This window comes from Pelmatolapia mariae, linkage group LG10_11, assembly GCF_036321145.2.
Source record: "Pelmatolapia mariae isolate MD_Pm_ZW linkage group LG10_11, Pm_UMD_F_2, whole genome shotgun sequence".
Lineage (NCBI taxonomy): Eukaryota > Metazoa > Chordata > Actinopteri > Cichliformes > Cichlidae > Pelmatolapia > Pelmatolapia mariae.
This window is the reverse complement of record NC_086236.1, coordinates 25,184,302-25,203,714: the sequence shown is the minus strand read 5'-3', so window position 1 is coordinate 25,203,714 and position 19,413 is coordinate 25,184,302. Positions and strand designations below refer to the sequence as shown.

Here is a 19,413-nt window from a genome sequence, read left to right as displayed (position 1 = left end):
TCTTTACAGCATTAACTTTGGCAAAAAAATTACGAGCACTTCCATTTTTCAGTTATATATATATATATATATATATATATATATATATATATATATATATATATATAAGTGGGTAGAAGCAATGCTGGAGGCTAGATTTGTAATAATTGTTAAAAACTTACAACATAAGCATGTTATCTGTACATAGATACTCACAAAATGAACTGCTTTCATCCCTTGTGCTGTCGACAGTGCCATCAGGCTGCATCTGCAGGTAGTATCCATGTTGGCTGTACAGCCGGGTAACAATGCCTTTCAGCTGTGGCTCTGCAAGGGAGGACCAGAAAGCAGCGTGGCATTAGACAGATGTGACATTTACTAATTTAATGGCCCTGAAAAAAAGAATGGTTAGTCAAATATGTCATTTTAAACAAAGGCACCAATGAGAAAAATTAAGAAGTGCATTATATGAAGCTAGAATGCGGTTTATGTGCGACGTAACCTTAATGATTTTCTGGTATTAACTAATTTAAAATGATCATGTATGCTGAAGGGCAACTGGGCATCAGCATCACACATTTATAAATTTTAATGGCGGTGGAAGATCTCTAATATTATAATAGAAGAATATTTGTACAACCTTAAAGCAATTTGCAATAACATGTAAGGATATTACACGGCTATTTATTTTTTTGTACAAGACAGTGATTTCTCTGTAGGGGAACCAGTGTGTGATGTCATGCTGGCAACATCCATCTTTTTTATATACAATGCATAGTTTCTTTCACTGTTCTTCTTTAGCCATATGCCTTGAGCAAATAAAGTAAAGTGAGATACTTCACAGTCTCATTCTTGCTAAATAAACAATATAATCAAGGGGACTGGGTGCTAAATGTGACTGACTAGAGGAGCTGAATGTTTCATGAGCGGAGTCCCCACAGCCTACTCTGTGTCCGTTTAAGAAACTGAATCTCTGCAGCACCAGGCTCTTTGTTGTGATTTCTCTTTTGAGCTCAGCACCTTAATGTCGTGCTACTCCAACAACAAGGATAACCCTGCATTTCCCCTGATTTTGCTCGTAGCAGAGTGCTTTATTCAGTCAGGACTAGTGACCTGATCAGCCCCCTTCATTCCAGCTTTAATAAGGCAGATGAAAGATGGTTAAAAGAGCAGTTTATGATGGAGCCTCTGGAGGGCCATCTGGGAGTTCCCCTTCCACTATACTCCTCACATGCACTCGCACACACTCCTCTGGGAATGACCTGGGGCACTGCGCAATCTGCCCGTCTTCTTCACACTATAGCGCGAGGAGGCTGAGCGAGGCAGAGGATACAGGGATGAGATCTGTAGGACTATTTCCCAGAGGAAGTGTGCCAGGGCTGAAACATCAGTGAAACTGTGACCTACTCCCATTGTTACACGCATGCATCTGCGGCGCTGCACGTCCTTTTGTTTTCAAAGCCTCCTGTCAAAACATTTCTCTGTCTCCACTCTCTCACTTTCCTCTCCTTTTCCATTCCATACCCTCTGAGTTATATTTGCTTTCATCCCACCTAATAACATCATGCATCATCCAATCGGAGCAGGGAAGCCGTTCATTACTCGTCCCCGCAGATTCAAAAGAGAGAGATGAGAGACAGAGAGAAAGAAAGGGAAATGGGAGGATCGGGGAGGACAGAAGCGAGCAGAGGGACAGCGAGGGAACAGAGTGAATGAGATGACACTGACATTTCATGAAGAGTGACGGCTGTATGTGCAGGAGAGAAAAAAAAAGCACATTTAGGCAGAAATTCAATAGACAGCTTGTGCAATATAGCTGCAATCAAAACTCCCATGCTTGGTGTCAGGCGCACTAAAACTAATGTTTCACTTAGCAGAGCTGGCTCTGACTCCACAGTCCTCACCACAGCACCAGCACACATTAGATTTTGATCCAGCATAATGAAAGCAGGCTCCCAGGAAAGAACACGACAGCTGTATTTTACCACAGCTGCACTGAGGGCTCATTGTGGTCAGCGCACTGGTCACGTCGTGTGAAAACACTGATGTCACCACAGTCCCATCACCATTTATACTGGCGATCAGGGCGCCAGATTGCTGAAATAGTCTCCTAAATGATATGTGTCACAACTCGGGGAAAACAAAAAGGCCTCCTGGATCACTCCTGGTGTAAGAGTAAAAGTTTTTTCAATGAAGTCTCCTATTTTCCAGCTGTTGCAATATCTTTTTCTCGTAATATGGGAATCTCAGCGCTTTTGCAATGGTGTGTCACTGAAATGTTGGCAGAAACCAGCTCAATCGTACTCTTGTATCTTCAAAGCACAGTTTAAACCAAATGTCCCACCAGTTCTGGCACAGGTCACCATTTGTGAGGATGTGAGACGCTGACATAATATGCCCTGCAGAAATGTAAGGATCTTTAGGTAAAAATTTGTTTGATCTTCGAAGATATTTCTGCTCTAGAATAAAAGACAGCACATCAAAATAAAAAGATGGATAAAGCCTCAGTGAAGCTAATATGGAAGTGACTTAAACTTCCATATTAGCATATTAGCTAATAACTTCCAGTTCTTTCCAATGGCCAGTGTTTTAGCAGTTGCAAAAACAAAGTCAGAAAGACCATAATTCTTAGAACATTTATATCCTTAGTCAATTTCTTAATTACCATCTATTAAACTATTCTCTTTTGATTATTCAATTCAGGGTCACAAGAGGGCTGGAGCTTATCCCAACTAGCATAGGGTGACAGGTGACAAATATTTGCACTCACATTTAAATCTTATTGAATACAATAGTGCATAATACTGCTTCTCGCATCCTTTATGTACAGTGTATGTCTAAAAGTCAGGCAGATAGACACTCACTCTCTGACTTTGGCCCAGAATATTTTTTCTTGTCATATTTTTAAAAGAATGAATTAATAAAGGAAGCAATCCATTGATTAATAATTAATTAGTCAAATTAGCTGCAGCCTTGAACTGATTAGTTGTTTTTTTGGCTGGCTATTTTAAAGCTGAGGTAGTGCAGTTTCTGAACCTTTTCAATTCTTTTTACCAAAAAAAGATTAGTGGAGCAACTGAGGCCAAATCCGCACAACAAATGTCGACAGTGATGAGATATAGTCCTGTCTTTCGTGTCTGAATTCTTCCCAGTAATAAGAGGTCTCTGATTATGTGGGCTCGCAATATTAAGATTGATGAAATAGGGCTTTATGAAGAATTTCACTGGGCAGCTAATTCTTTATAGGGCACCAATGGCTTATGTAAAAAGGAATAAATATGTTTTCTATTGCCATATTGTAGTTACTTGTTGTATTAATGGATTGGAGAAACAAATAAATAAGCTGGAAAAAAGAGGATGGTTGTGCTAGGGATTAAAAAACAAAAAAAAGCAGACTTCATAAGGATAATGAAGACAAGGAGTTGGCCAAACATTTAGATTTTCAGACCAACATGGTGAGAATGGCAAATAGGTTGTTGTGTTTACCGTCCAAAAAGAGGGGATAGTGTAATATATCACTGGGATTTAAAGCAAATTGGAGTCTGAAGTCTTTTTAAACACCAAACTGAATGAAATTCACAAAATCATGAGGAGAAGAAATCTGAGCAAAGGGTAAAAGTAAGAACTTATTGTTTATTTAAGAAAGACTACAGATGTCACAAATATTTTAAATATAATTTTTCTTATTGTGCACATTAAAGATGGGGAATATTGTCATTACATATTAAACGTGGAAGATACAGGAAAATTCCCTTCATTTTATTTTGAAATTATTTATATTTTATTTATTTAAGTCCACATTCCTGATTTGGATGGGCTTTGATATTGAAGATTCATTTAAATTTCTTTTTATTGATGGTTTTTTTTCCCATTTTCTAAATATATCTTTCTAAATCATGTAAAGAGGACAACAGTAACATGTTAGACAAATTCTTCATATTACTCCATGCGGATTATAGACTTTTATATATATGGATTGTGTCAAATATGCACATGCAGCATTTACATCTTTGGTTAGAAAACCATAGTAAAATATCTCCTGGAACATTATTAGGAGGTCTCTGTTTATGTTTACATTATTATACAACTCTGATATGCTGATGTTAGATCACGGTGGGAAACATGCTGTCATGTTTGGTCTGTTGTTGTTGGGTAATATGTCTGAATGATTTCGGGAAGCACAGGTTATGTAAAAGACAAAAGTAAACATTTGTTCATTCATTCAGCTAAAAGTGAGCTTCTCTTTAGCCATTTTTTAAAAGTAATAGCCATGTTGACCTGTTTAAATATGCTAGCTGTGTTGTAAATGTAAAGAACATTTAACACTTTGTTAAAGAGTCAACTAGAAACACCTGAAAATCATGTTTTCTGCCCTTTGTCCAGCATCACTACTGAGAGATTTTTGTTTCATTTAAATAGAACAATTTAGATTAAAGGTTTAAACTAAATAAACATCTTACTATAATGATTGTATCATATGCACACATGTCTTTTCCCTAACTCCTCCTAGACTTGTTAATCAATGGGAATGAAGAAAAATCAAAAATATATGTATTTATTATTAATTTATCTGGTGTGTATAAACAGCCATTTTTGCCATCTGACTTTATATTGCAATATAATGAAGAACAGTAACATGAATAAATAGGCAGAATCTGTATCTGCAGAAAACTGACTGACTTAACTAAACTGACTTCATTTTTTTAAAGTTACAAATGGTGCTTTACCCCCTAAACTCGTTTGTGTACATGCCACAGTATAGCAAGCACACATTATTAGGCAAGCCAACTTCTCCTGCTTTTATAAGCCCTGGAGGAGCATTCTGATAGATAGTGACACAGTCTGACAGCAGTCTACCTCTGGATTAGCCTAGCACACAGAGTTGTTTACATGAGCAAAAAGCCTGTGTTTGTATCATGAGCATGCTTAGTGTGCACACTGAGTATCTACTTCTGCTCCACAGGGGTAAACAGAGAAGATGATAACTTGGAGAGCTACTGGCTCAAAGGTCATGTGTACTGATTTTGGCATAACAGGGCATACTTGCTCTCAAACAGTAAAAGCATATTTTATCCATTGCAGGGGACAAAACAGTGACCATTTTATGATCCTCTAAGTCAAAGTACTGCATAATGGAGTGGTGGAAAGCACACAGGTACAAAAGTAAAATTTGGGGTTGCCATTTCCGCTGTTTCTTAGTTCTGTTTAGCTGTATTCAAAACAAATATTCTAGCTCAGAGTGTAAAAAAATAAGGCCCAGGGGGTCAAAGACAGACCAAAGACTGCAATTTGGCCCGATATGGACTTTTAATTGTATTTTCATAAGTTTTGCAGCTTCTCCTGCTGATAAAGAGCTCCACCATGCCCATTCATACAACAACAAAGTAAATAAGTAATAGATAAACAGAAAGTTTCTATTTTTCACTGTGTATTATGGAAATGTATGCTTTTTACAAATGGATTTACAGTAAGAAAAAAACAAAAATAATAACATTCAATCAAATCTTTTATGTAATTTTCCACATTTATTTCTTAATTAAGCCTAAAGAGTCGTGCTGACAGAGTTTTCGTTATCATGTTGAAAAACTGAGATGTGTTAGTGAAGTAAATTGTTTTTAAACATATCAGGCATTAAATGTTTAGTTAAAATTCTTTACACTGACATAAAGAGGAGTTTCACTGGTTTCTGCCCTCTTAAGGGGTCTGAATGTGGCCCACTGTGCACAGCTATAGTCCCAGCTTTAGTTGCTCGTTAAGTGTTACTTTCATGTCCTATTATAGATTCAGTGTGGTTTTAGCTTGTACTGCTTTTTTTAGTTAGGGCCTTCTCTTGTTTCAGCAGAGTAAATTTCCAAACTGTATCTAAAGTAGTTAAAACTAGCTCCGCTTCAGCCAGACGCTTCTGTAAGAGGGCATTTACACATTGTTGCGTAAGCATTACCAATGATATAATGACTTACTCAGTATTATAAAGTGACAGGGGACTTTCTGTAGATGCCTTTTTAATAATTAAAATTACTTTTATCTGTCAACTTTTTGGAATTTTACTTAAGTAAGCAGGACTTTTACTAAGAGTGCTTTAAGATCAGTTTACTGTTTTGGGGGGATGTATCTGACAATTCTTTGCAGTTACAGTCCCATTAACTGTAATAAAGGGGCTGCAGCCTGTGATATACACTGTGAGAAATTATTGAAACATATTTGCAAATCCAGTTTGCTTACTTTAATTGGATTCAGAAACTGAACTTTTTATCAAAGTGGTTGCAGGCTCTCTGCAATTCTATAAATTCACTAGTTGGCCAATTGTTTCAACTTTATATATTTATGCACACATTATCTAACATAATAACGTGAGACGGTTAATCCTTTGGGGGGGGGGGGGGGGTTGAAACTGAGGCCATTAATCAAACCAGCCTTGTTTTTGTAGAAAAGAAGAACAATGTATTTTTCATTGGGTCATGACCAGACGCATGACATTGAAAGTGTGCTGGAAAATGGAACCTGCTTTCATTATGGTGAATAGATAACACAAGCTTTTGGTAATCAGTGTTTCTGCAATCAAACATGACCACATATTTAAAAAAAAAAACCAAAAAAAAAAAACCTATGTCCTGAGCTCATAATCATCATTAATCCTACCATGTTTATCTGCTGTGATTCATCCAGAGTCAGTTGCAACCCTCTTCTGTAGTTACACGAGCAGCAGGCAGTGCACACATTCTTTCAGGGTGAACACACCTACATCTGCCTTGCAGAATTTTCTCTAAATATGCCAGCAGCACAACGTGCAGCTTCCACCGTCCAGGGTATTTCCCATGGAGAGGAAGCACGTGTGTGTGTGTGTGTGTGTGCGTGCGTGCATATGTGTGTGTGTGTGTGTGTGTGTGTACGGGTTCGTACTATCCTGGTGGGGACCAAAATCTGACTTTTACTATCCTGGTGGGGACTTTCTGCACCGTGGGGACCAAAATCCAGGTCCCCTCGGGGTTGAAAGCAATTTTCACACTCAAAATGCGGTTTTACTGTCAGGGTTACAATTAGGTTATGGTTAGGTTTAGGGTTAGGGTTAGGCATTCATTTTTAATGGTTAGGGTTAGGGTAAGGGGCTAGGGAAAGCATTATGTCAATGGGATGTCCCCACGAGGATAGCAAACCAGACTGTGTGTGTGTGTGTGTGTGTGTGTGTGTGTGTGTGTGTGTATGTGTGTGTGTAAGACTACATTCATCACTCCTGGGACATGTGTGGGCTTGAGTGACAGGAAACATTCGCTGATCCAGGTCAGTGGAGTGTGGGTCAAAGAGAGCTCCTTGTCTGTTTATGTACATCAACACCCGACAACATGTTGACTCATCAGCCGGCCCATTTTCAAGTGACCTCTCCACACATGAGAGGAAATATGACAAGCAGAAAGGAAAGTGTGTAGCGAGTCTCCCCTTAAGAGATGTGGATTTAAAAGTCCCACGTTTGCTGCACAAAGTATAACGCAGTTTTCAAACGGCGAGACGGAGACATTATTAAGTTAGGTAAGTTGTTGAGAGCAATTTGTTTATTAAATTGACTTTTCCTCTAATCCCAGCAGAAGCCGCTGCTAGGTTTACACCGGGACGCCCCTCATCAATTTGCATTCCACATCGATAATCATTTTAAGAATCGCACGGGGGAGAATGGAGCCTAGCCCTCCAGTTCAACCATACACACAGCAATTATGTGGGTCTCTGTATAAATGAGGTCAATGCACATAAGAACCCAAGGTAATCACTTCATACATCCCGGCTGCCATCAAGGACACTTAAACCCTTCGCTGCTATGTAATTGCTCTGAAAAATAAGCAGCGGTTGAGATTTATCTCTAATCAGCGTAGTGTATGGCTCAGTGTTGGTTATCATTACACTAATGTATTTATCTGGCTTGATTTGAGCTCAGTATGTTGCTGGCTGATCTCCCCAAAGGCGAGCTCCTCTCGATAAGGTTGGAGGTAATTACTGGGGGCCTGCATGACTGAGCAGCCAAGGGCATTTTCCTCTGCTTTGACCCAATCGAACAACAGGGGTTTTCCTTGGCTTATATTTGCAGGAGTCCCCGATTCACTCTCACCCTTTTGCATGAAAATACTCCACACTGTGTTTTTGCATGCATGTACTCTACTGTATTTTACACAAAAAAGAACGAGTCGGCCTCCCGCATGTGTGTTTGATTCTGCATGTAATAAAAGGAGAATACAGTTTCTCGTTTTCTAAACTGGGCCAGGTCTACAGTACAGTGCTGCTAGTAATTATCAACCTTGTGGAAAGAGAGGAGGGAGAGGGAAGGAGAGGAGAATGGGAGGCCTGAAGTCATGGTAACCAGCTAACAACTTTAACAAGAGTGAGGAATGCTCTGTGTATGTCCAGAAATAAAAGAGATAAGGACAGCAAGTGCGACACAAAAAAGGGCAATGATGGAGTGATGGAGCTGCAAAAAGATGTGACAAGAATAACGGGGAGGGAGAGGAGACATGGGAAGACGCACCGAAAGGGATGTTGTAGAAGAGGGATAGGAGGACGGGGTGAGGTTAAAGAAAGAATAGGAACGAATGAGGTGTATCTCATCACCAGCGAGTTTAAGAGTGGCCTCTTAATTTGAATTCAAGGCTTCATAAATCATTTCCTGTGACAATGGCAGCGGTTCACATAAGTGAGGCACAGTTATTGCTTGTTATTAATGGCACTGACAAGAGCATGTCACACACGAGCACGAGCAAATAGGACTCACACCGCTTCCCTGACACACATTCAATATTCACATATGTGCTTCATTAGCATTATGATAGAAACGTATCAGTGACAGTTAACAACATGCTCAGCTCAGGGGATTCAGAGTAATGTGGGGCAGACCCCATGCTGCAAGTTTCTTCAGGTTGAAACGTACTTAGAAAAACAACACACACAGACACAAGTGGAGAAGTGCTCAAGCTCACACCTCACCTATCCTTTTTTCTCCAATGGACCCGCCAGCAAGGACACAAATAGGCACTTGATATATGCAGAACAAACAAAGACAAACATCCTCTGAACTCCCACAGGGGTCCAGACCTCTGTCAGAATGTGTGATGATCACGCCAGTGAACATGCGACTGCGCTAAACAGTGTGATTGGGGCCAGGAAAGGATTTACACATTAAAGTTGTGGTTTGCAGTGTTTTTCTTTCCTCAACCACTTATATGATGAGGTCCCCGCACAGCAGAGGAAAGTCATGCATAGAGATGCTTAAAGGCAGCTTCTCACCCATTGTAGATTTTCTGCCAAGCTTCGGCTGAGATTAACTTTAGCAGACGCTGCCACACATATAGCATTTAAATAGAAAATAGAAAAGACCCAGACAGAATATACAAACAAGGAAACAGCCACAAACATTTCCAGTGGAATAATGTGCATATATTCAAATTTTTAAGTATTGATGCTTAATCAACATGTAAGGTATCAGAAATGGCAGACTTGTGACATTTCAGTACTATATTTATATTCCACATTATTATGGACAAAATACTAGGAGAGCATATTGTATATATTCCATTGCGAGTAATTCTGTTATATAATTGAAATAATACCTATTTTAGGTTAAAGACCTCATTATCATTTCATTTGTCCTATATCTTAGCTTCTCTGCTTGGACTGGTGCCCTCATGACCCAAACCCAGATAAGTGATAGTAAATGGATGGATGGATATCTTACATTGGGCCTTGGTGCAATCCTTTAGTTCATCATCTGTCTGAAACAAGTCCTTTTAGCTACTTCCCTCTCTCTTCAATCACAATAGGTAAAACAATTGTTGGAGATTGTGGCACAACCAAAAAGATGGCAATTTAACTGCAAAATTATATAGGTGCTGGACAACCTTGGTTTTATATGGCAACATATCCAGAAAACTGGCAACCAGCTGAGTCCAGTCTCCTATTGCAAAGAGAAGTGCCAAGACGAGTTGCGCATATCGCCACAGACTGACTCAGATTGATTGCAACGTGTTGGTAATCTGTCTGCGCTTATAAATTAGACTGCAGCTCTTTGCAAACTTTCACCAACCTGTGTGATAGTGATGGTTGTCAGCCTAAGATGGGCCACCATTATTTGGAGACAGGTTGCCTCCCACCAGGTGACCATAACAATTGCCTTGTGATCGAAAGTTGCTGTCCAGATTCTGATGGTGTTGCAAGCTCAACCACTGGGCAACACTTGGTCACTATAACTACTAGCAATCAGTCACTGAGCCATAAGCCAACTTTCTTCTCATTTGCTGTCTCTTATAAACTCAAGGGTTTGACACCATGGGACTGAGGGCTTCTTTACTCACAGCCCATGCCGTGTGACTGAAATGACCAGGGATATCTGCTCTCCGTGACATTGTAGAGCCAATAATAGAAAAAAAAGAGCAGTCCAAAGCGACTGGAATATACTAGTTTAACAATATATATGAGACAAAGTATGTAATTGCATAATAGGTCTCTTTTTATGTCCCTAAAATATATATATTTTTGGTTTCCCATCACAGTATCCCATGGTTGTCTTCCATTTATGATCGCTTTCCTCTTACACTCTCCAAATTTCCCTCCACTTGTCTTCTCATCATTACCTCTTTACAGTAGGTGTCCTCTATTCTCAGTTTTTCTCTTGTTAGAGGTAAATTCAATCTACCCTTGTCAGCTTTAATCAAAGCACCCACAGATTCAATTTAGCAGGCATGTGTGGGAGGTTAAGGTGGCATCTTCAGTAGGACAGGAAGAAAAAGAGGCATTTTTTGTACACACATCCCTCCTCCTGCCTCACTTTGAATAAGATATAAAAGCCATTGTCAACAAGCTCTCTAAGGCAGCATCTTTTTCCACAAGCCAACTCCTAAACTCTAGCTGTAGTAATACTTTAAAGTAAAAGAGATCAGTCTGTCATGTCCACTCACTTTATTTGTTAGACATAGGCAACTTAAAGATATAAAGTTAGGTAAACAATCAAAATTAAAATAACTAAATCTCTTAATCTCTGGTGGTTTTTACTTTACATAAGAAACTGCAAAAGATTAAAGCTAAAAACTTTTTCTTACAAGACACACCATTTGGTGCCAGATAGTTTAGATGACTGTGGAATACCGTGGACTCTTTCGTGCTGAAAATCTCCTGACGTTGGTGGGATGACCTCATCAGCAACCAACCACCACTCTTCTGTTTGTCTCATCTAAATGTTGTTCAAAAATATGCCAAATTGTGATGAATGCTAATCTTATTACAACTTTCCCGAAACAAACAATCTTCTACTGCAAAATTTTAATTTCGTCTTTAAAATGTAAATCAATAGCTGTCTAATAAAATAGATAGGATTAGAAGTCCGACCAGGCATTTGACGTCAGTCTTAAGTAAGTCTTGAGTTTTCTGTTCTTGCCCAGACTTAATGGGCAACAGGAGTCTTGTTGAAACTCATTAACTTAATGAAACCTATTAATGTTATTCTACAAGTTTTGTACAAAATAAGCTATAACTTCGGTAAATTAAGACACTCACCAATGATGTTTTCACCTCAAATTCATAATGAGGAGGAAATAGTTTTTGGTACTATGCCTCTGGGTTAGATGTACAGCAATCTTCTTACAGGTAAAAGTTTTAATAACTAAAGAAAGTAAGGCATTTGTTACCTCGTGATGTCAGGACAGCCCATAGTAAATTCTAGTTTAAACTTCCTCTGAGTGTTTATTAAAACCTATCTTGCAGTTTGTGCACATGCATAATACTGAAATGGTAACACTGTTGAATCTGAAATAAACTTGCCAAAACGCCCCGTTTTCCCTCAACTAGCAATTAAGAAGGGATTTGATTTGAGTGTGTGACTGCTCTCCACTGATGAAGCTATTGCTGCTGCTTGTCCAAAAACTAATTAGGAACATTTAAAGAAGTGCTAAAGCCCCAGTGCAAACGGTGCCCAGAGTTAATAACTACAGGTTTAATTTGATGACGATTGCTAACGTTTCCGTGACTTGAGGTTGGGACAGTTGCATTTTTTCTTCTTTTTTTTTTTAAACTTTAGCAAATCCCATCAATATCAGAGCTGGGAGCCGTGTGGATGCACTGAAGGTGCCGCTATAGCAGGTGCACTCAAACCTGCTGCACAGCTTCAGATAAAGATGCTGTTTTTTTTCTACTGAGCTTGCTGTTTTTATTTCATTTCGATTTGCCTTTACCTGCAATTTCAACACATGTAGTAAAGTGAGCCTACTGGAAGTAAATCTAGGGCATGATTACTTGAAACCAGCAGCTTCACTATGAGGAGGCAGTTTCTAACTTCTGCATGTCAGAATGAATTACTGTAGCAACAGCATTTGTCTTGGCACTTATTAAAAGTTTGGTACTGACCAGTCTGGCACAAGACCAAGTTATATCAGTCCTTGTTTCCCATCCCTGGTCCAAGTGACAGGATTCTTATTCAACAGCAGCAGGCAGCTGGAGCTCAGCTGGTGGAACAGGTTGTCCTCTAATTGCCAGGTTGAGCGTTTGTTTGACAGCCAGGGCATGTTGCTAAAGTCAAAGTTGCTCCCAATGGCAGATGAGCACCTTTCATGGATGGTCTGACACCAATAGTGTGAATGAGAGAGAAAATAATGTATAAAATAAATTGCTGTGGTTACCACTAAGATCAACCATTTAACCCTTACCACACTGAAAACCACCTTTAACCCACTACAACGCCCGCAAACCTTCATTCCAATTCAGGAAAAATGCTTAACTTTCGAATCATGACTGACTACTCTCTAAACAGATTAAGAGGATAACCGAAGAAGTGTTTTGCAGTGGCACTTAATATCCAACCCCATGGTTTCCCATCTCATCTTCTTCTCCACATGCTGCCGCTATGACAGCCTGATTCACAGCTCTCTGCTGTCCCACCCGCCTCCCCTTTAATCTCTCCACCGATATCTCTCCTTACTCTTCTGCATTTTTGATCTTTCGATCTGAGTCCACCCCCGTCATCACCATCCACCTCCACCTCTTAAAAACAATTTTCTGTGGCATTAGTAATATCTTCTACTCTTTTCTTTAAGCTTGTGTTTACCTCTGCAGACTTGCCCTGCTTCACTGTCTCTTTCTCTCTGTCTCTCTCTCTGACCCCTGTCACAGTCAGTAAAGTTCTGATGAGAAGCTACCTAACACTGCATTGTCTGATCAGGTGTTGTTGAGTAAGCGAGTTTGCAGCCTCGATCTCTTGGGGTCAGCTTAATGCTATCCTCTGCTGGATCTCTCCTTGTAACCTGGTCTGCTGCCTGCCAGCCAGGCCCTACATTTCTGCTCCAACTGTTGACTGGCTTCTCCACTGCTTACACCTACAACATACTACTGCACCTCCATGCCAAACAGCATTTTCAGTGCTACAAGATGTCCAGGTTTGCACTATATTTGCATGCATTAGTGTCTAATGACTCAGCTAATAGTGTTGCTATTTTTAATGCGTATTAATATGTTTATGGTAAAACCTCTCTAAAGCCTACTAACATTTTTCGTCCACCAAAATCAAGATATGTGGTTTATCCAAATTTTTTTCTGCATCTCATTTTATACCTACCTGCTAGTGCTTGTTTTTTCCAGATCTGTTGTCTGTGTGCTTGTTTGAGTTAACTCAGAAAAAAGGTACCAAAGTTAATCTGCAGGGCCAGGGAGTTTGATATCCTTTCACTTTTCAAGTCAGATTCAACCTTGAACAAACTAAGAGGGAGATTATTGATTAATTGCTATACATTAATGAGCCAAATTGATCTGAAAGAAGGGCAGGAGTATAGATCCCTGACAGGGCAACCACTTGAAAGGGTCTTCTGTACAGTAAGGGACTGTACAGGACACCTAGAGGAAGGTGATTACAAGGTAAAATCAGATAGATGATCATCCTTTCTGTGATTTGTGCCAGCCACATTTACAAGTGGTGGGCAGTAGCAGTAATAAATTTAGCTTGTGTCTGCTGGGTTTGATGCTAAAATGACAACTGAAACTCTTCGCAGCTCAAAAACACTGCAGGAAGAAAATTTACACAGCCTTTTGATGGCTGTTGTGGAGAGAGAAAACATATAATTATATTTTCTGGCATCAGAGTATTAACTTGTGCAAATGGGTTTTATATGTACATGTTTTTTAAAAGATATGCACTTGTGTTATATAATGGAAGTTTAATCTCCAATCTCTAAGCCTTTTTTTAAATCCATAGAACTTATATAAGATATTTACATTGTATATCCTTCCAATGTCCCCATGTTCCACACAATGCTATATAAAGGACAGAATCCTCCCGTCCCCCCAGTCCATTTGCATACACTTTTGCAGATATTACTTTCCTTGCCTATGAGTGGGAATGTTACCAATAAAGCAATCTAAAGTTTAAGTATCTTTGCTTCCCTACTGGCAGGGTGGACACCTAACTCTCCAGTGACTTTCATGCGGTCGTACTGTGAGTCTGGCTTCACCTTTCGGATTGTGGCTTTTAACTGTAGTCCTTATTCTGCTCTGTGAGCTCGCTGGCCAGCCTAAAAAGGTGGACAACTGGTTGTACTTAAGGCTTTTCCTGGGTGATCAGGCAGTAGAGTACTTAGATGTATGTGAATTAGCATTGTCCCGCATTATTGTTCTCTCTGCTTTAAATGCTATATACTCTCTGATGTTCCATTGCTTGAATTGTAGACAGTCCAAATAGCTCATCCTTAAAGGAAGCAACCAATACCCTCTTCCACTGTGCTTTCATCTGGTCCATTAAGAGTTACTCTCATTTTATCTGTTCATCAAATCTTTGAAAAATCTTGCTTTGTGAAATCTTGATGCTTCCACCATGTGGCCATTTTATGTTGGCCTTATTTCTGAGCACTCCTGTCATTCTTATTCATTTTAATTCTTTAAATTTAAATGCACAAAAAGACCAGAGACCAGACGATGTTAAATAGACTGGAGCTCATATGGGATTTTTCTACTCATTTTGAGCACGCAAAACACTTCCTTGTCACAAGCCACGCATTTTAAGTACTATTTTTAACTTATCAGTCAGACTACAATGCATGCATCAGGGGAACTCAGGGTTGAGTATCTTGCCCAAGGATAAGAATCACGTGCAGATTAGAGGAGCCGGGGGTCGAACAGCTCACCTTCTGATTGGGGAGATGAGCTGCTTTACTTCCTGAGAGTTTTAAATTTTTATGTCAAAAAACCCTCAAACCACCAAAAGTGGTGGTGGATTGTAACGCTTTCTATCACATTACATTTTTCTATTACATCTTTAATATTACCTCATTACAGTACTAACTGTATTAACATTGCTACTGTTCAAGCAACTGTTATTACTTGGGTTATATAGGTTCTTTAATTATCTTTTTTTCCTGTGCCCTTACGGTGCTGACTTCAGAATCAGCTGACTTCTGACAGATGACAGGTCATGTGGAGACAGGAGGCAAATACATTTTAACAGTCTAACATTTGAGCAGTGAAGATTTGGAAATAACTTTCATTTTTATTGCAAAAAAAATTACTAGAATGTGAGTGTGCAGGCCAGAAACAGCTTATCATTGCAGCTTACACACACCACGTACAAAGACAGCATGCTAACACAAAGCTAGCTTGATTGTCAACAGGTAACAAAAGCAGTAATAAGCGTTGTTGCTATGTAGCATCCATTTTTACCCATACTTGTCACTGTAGAAGTATTCTTTGGGCTGTTTTTCACCAACTTTGCTGCTGGTTCTGTGTTTACTTACACACTAAAAGAAAATGTGTGTGCCTTCATTAGCATAGGGATTTGTATGGCTCTGTCTCAGGTTTACATTTTTAACTCATAATTATGTGCATTATTTTTGTATGACGACCCCAACACTGAATGTCACACAAAGCTTAAAGCTCAAACAGCAGATGGGATATCTGGTGATTTTCCCTGAAAACACGATTAACTGTACTATATGTGGTCATAGCCGGTTTATTCATGTCCACATCAAATCACAAGCCACTGCAGCTCAGACAACTCATTATGTAAACAATTTACAACCCATTTCATAGAAAACAGAAATTGTTTAGGCTACACTGAACAGATGCAAAATGAGGGGAATTTAGGGATGCAAGGAAATACGTCTGCAATATTTTTTTCATTGTTATGTCACATCTGTTAAATCTGAAAATTTTTAGCAATGTCTTATCAAAACAGACGTGGTTTCTGAATAGTGCATTGGATGTGACTGACAGGAAGTTATTCCCGTTTTAATGATATGGGGGCTTAAATGTATTAAGCCAGCACAATCTTATCATCAAACAATACCACCAACACAATTAAAGAAACTCCAAGAGTAAAACACTCAGATGCTCAGACCAAATGTAGTAAATAGTGTGAACTAAGATAAATACAGCAAAGCAATATTTTGGCAATGAGGATCCCGTTGAAGCAATGTAGACATATGTGAACAAAGGGATGCAGAATGAAATGAAAGTCCTCGTCAAGCATGAAGCACTGCTCTTCGCTTTTGATTCTCATGTAGGGGAAACACTCAGAATTCACGGTTTCTTCTCCAATCAGCCGTGAAGGTATGTTTCCTCTTTATGAATGATGTTTGTTCAGCAACATATTCTTTAGCATACTACTATCGCTAATTGTGCACCAATAAGCCTAAACATTTCGAAGTCATCAATTCATTGCAGCAGTCAGAAAAAAGTACTTTGAAAGTAAATTAAAAAAACATGATTTTTCTCCTGAATTAAAACACACAAAGCACACAAGGGTATACATATAAGGAAAAGCAAAGAAGCTTACTTTGTACGAAATGTAAAAAAAAAAATAGCAAGCCACCATATAATGAGTACTATATTATGAGTACTAATACTACAAAGCTTTTGTTTTGCATCCTTAAAATGGTAAGAAAGAAAGGAATCTTAGCATCACATCACACGAATCTCTGTTCAGAGACTCAGAGCTGAAGTTCTGCTTTCAAAGACCAAGCATATCAGACAACCTGACAGAATTAAGCCTGCACGGGGAACTGCAGTGGTTTTTAGCTATTTTGACAATTTATTGTTTGTGCAGGTCTGCATAATTATGTCTGGAGATGTAAAAGCTCTGTTATGTTCATGTAAACTCATGTCAGAGTTTTGTCTGACTAAAAACTTGTTTTATTTTTATTATGCAGACTTGAGAGACGTGGCGACCATTGGGAGAGGTGAGGATGCAGGAGGTGGCTGAGCTGAGAATGACTGCTAATGTGAAACTCAGATATGACAATGACAAGTGTGAATGGTTAGGTGTGAGCTTCACTGTTCATTAGAAATAAATGAGGACTGAAAAAAGAACTCTTACACTAGTAAACAAACCTGTGGGTCTGAGAAATACAAACGCATTAAAACTGCTTACTTTGGCATTGATTTTGCACTAAAATGTGTGTGTGTGACTAGCAGGAAGCTATTCCTTTTGAATGATATGGGGGCTTAAATGTATTGAGCCAGCACAATTAATTCTTATTATCAAACAATACCAGTGGCAAAATTTAAGAAGCTCTGAGACTTAAAACACTTAAAACAACCAAATGTAGTAAATAGTGTGAACTATGATAAATATTGTAAATAAACCTTTTGGCAATGAGGATCACGTTGAAGCAATATAGACATATGCGAACAAAGGTGTTCAGAATGAAATTAAAGTCCACATCAAGCATTAAGCTCTGCTCATCACTTTTTACTTTTCATCACTTTTCTCACTCTGAATTCACAGTTTCTTCTCCAATCAGCCATGAAGGTATGTGGCCTCTTTATGAATGATGTTTGTTCAGCAAAATTTCCTTAAGCTGGTGCTACCATTGGGAGAGCCGAGGATGCAGGAGGCGGCTGCACTGAGAATAACTGCTAATGTAAAACTCAAATATTACAGTGACAAGCGTGAATGATCAAGTGCGAACGGAGCTACAAGGTATTTTGTTGAAGTGTTGATCATCATTGTTTGGACAGTGTCTTTCAGATTTAAAGTTGAATTGGAAAACTTTGTATAAAAGTGACTTATCTCATTTTAGTGCATAGGAAAGTTTTCCATTTACATGAAGTGTGAAAAGTAATTTTGGCCCAGTTTTAAGATAACAGGTGTAGCTCTCACCTCTAGTACAATATCCCAAAATATGTGTGAACAGAGAAACAAGATGGAAATGATATTAGTGACTCACCTGGTCTTTTGTCATTTCGCCCTTTTCGACCTCCGCATAGCCGTACTTTGGAGATCAGGACAAGGATCTGTTTCTGGCACAGGGACTTGTTGCTCTTAGGACAGGGCTTGCGCTTGCTGGCTACTGGTCGGTTGGCTTGGTCGTCCTTGACCGCCCGTTTCTGTCTAATGAGAGAGCTGGCGAGAGCTGCCATCTTCCCCCCCTCTCACCTTTGGGAGGGGGGTGACTTCCTTCCCAGTACCCCCTTTGCTGGTTTGGCTTTTGCTTTCCTCAGTACACTAGAATAGGACGAATGTTATAAAGAAAACCCCACAGGGGAGATCGGGAGTCTAAGTGGGTTAACAGGCAAGAGTTTAGTTTGAGGGTTCCCTTGGAGAGGGATGAACTGGATAAGATGCAAGTTCACATGCAGTCCAATGTAATGGACCAAAAAAAAAAATCAAAATCTGACAGTAACAGATCCCAGGAAATTTTTTTTTAAAGTGATACAGTCACATTTTCAATGTAAAACTTTGAGACCAGCTTTAAAAAGACAGACTTTTCCAAAAGGTTACGCTCGAGACATGATTCTATCCCGCTTCCCCACTCATCTTTCACATCAAAATGTGCCCTGGCAGCCAAGTACAAAATGTTATATTGCAAAATAACTAACCTACTTTAAACAGGCGATACAGAAGAGAAAGAGCTCAAATTAATTTACGTATAAAAACACTTTTAAAGAAGAAAAGTGGGCTCATTTTGAATGCTAGGAAGCTCTTAAAAGCACAAGAAAAACCAAACTGTTTTTCACCATTCGTGCATTCCATGGCGGTCCAACTTTGCCTCCCATTTAAATGTGGCAGCGTGGAATAATGAGCACAGAGTCCAAGCAGTAATCCAGCTGACTTAAATCCAGAGGTAGCACAGCAGGCGGGACACTGACGGTCTTTGTCGGAATGAAGCCGGGAACGGAGCAGAGACATGGACACAGACAGGCAGAGACTCCTCTTCTGCCTCCAATGGCATGCCTCTTTCCCACAGACCTCACTGAAACCCCCCTCTTTCCTCCTCCCCTCCCCCCTCCTCCTCCCATCCAAAGTCAGCGAGTGGTTGTGAGAGTATGTGTGTGTGAATTCCAGCAGCCACCATCAGTAGAGGTGACATTCATGACAGAGAGAGAAAGGAAGAGTGGGGGGGGGAAGCGAGAGAGAGCAAAAGAGACTGAGCGAGGGGAGGGGAGGGGAGGGGGGGGCAGAGGCTGTGATGTGTAAGAATGAGCTTG

General features: G+C 39.5%; 1 protein-coding gene across 2 annotated transcripts in view; it reads right to left on the bottom strand.

Moving 5' to 3' along the window:
* Nucleotides 1-19,170, bottom strand: part of fgf11b (fibroblast growth factor 11b) — a 37,341-nt gene extending 18,171 nt beyond the window's left edge. Inside the window, exons 1-3 of one of the 2 annotated variants that reach the window (XM_063485439.1) lie at nt 18,943-19,170; nt 18,153-18,430; nt 196-306 (exon numbers count right to left, since the gene is read on the bottom strand). In XM_063485439.1, the coding sequence (XP_063341509.1) occupies nt 196-306; nt 18,153-18,345 (304 nt within the window). In that variant the 5' untranslated portion in view covers nt 18,346-18,430; nt 18,943-19,170. Of the gene's footprint in view, nt 1-195; nt 307-18,152 lie in introns of both variants that reach the window. The other variant, XM_063485438.1, reaches the window with a different exon arrangement.
* Between the last annotated feature and the right edge of the window lie 243 nt (nt 19,171-19,413).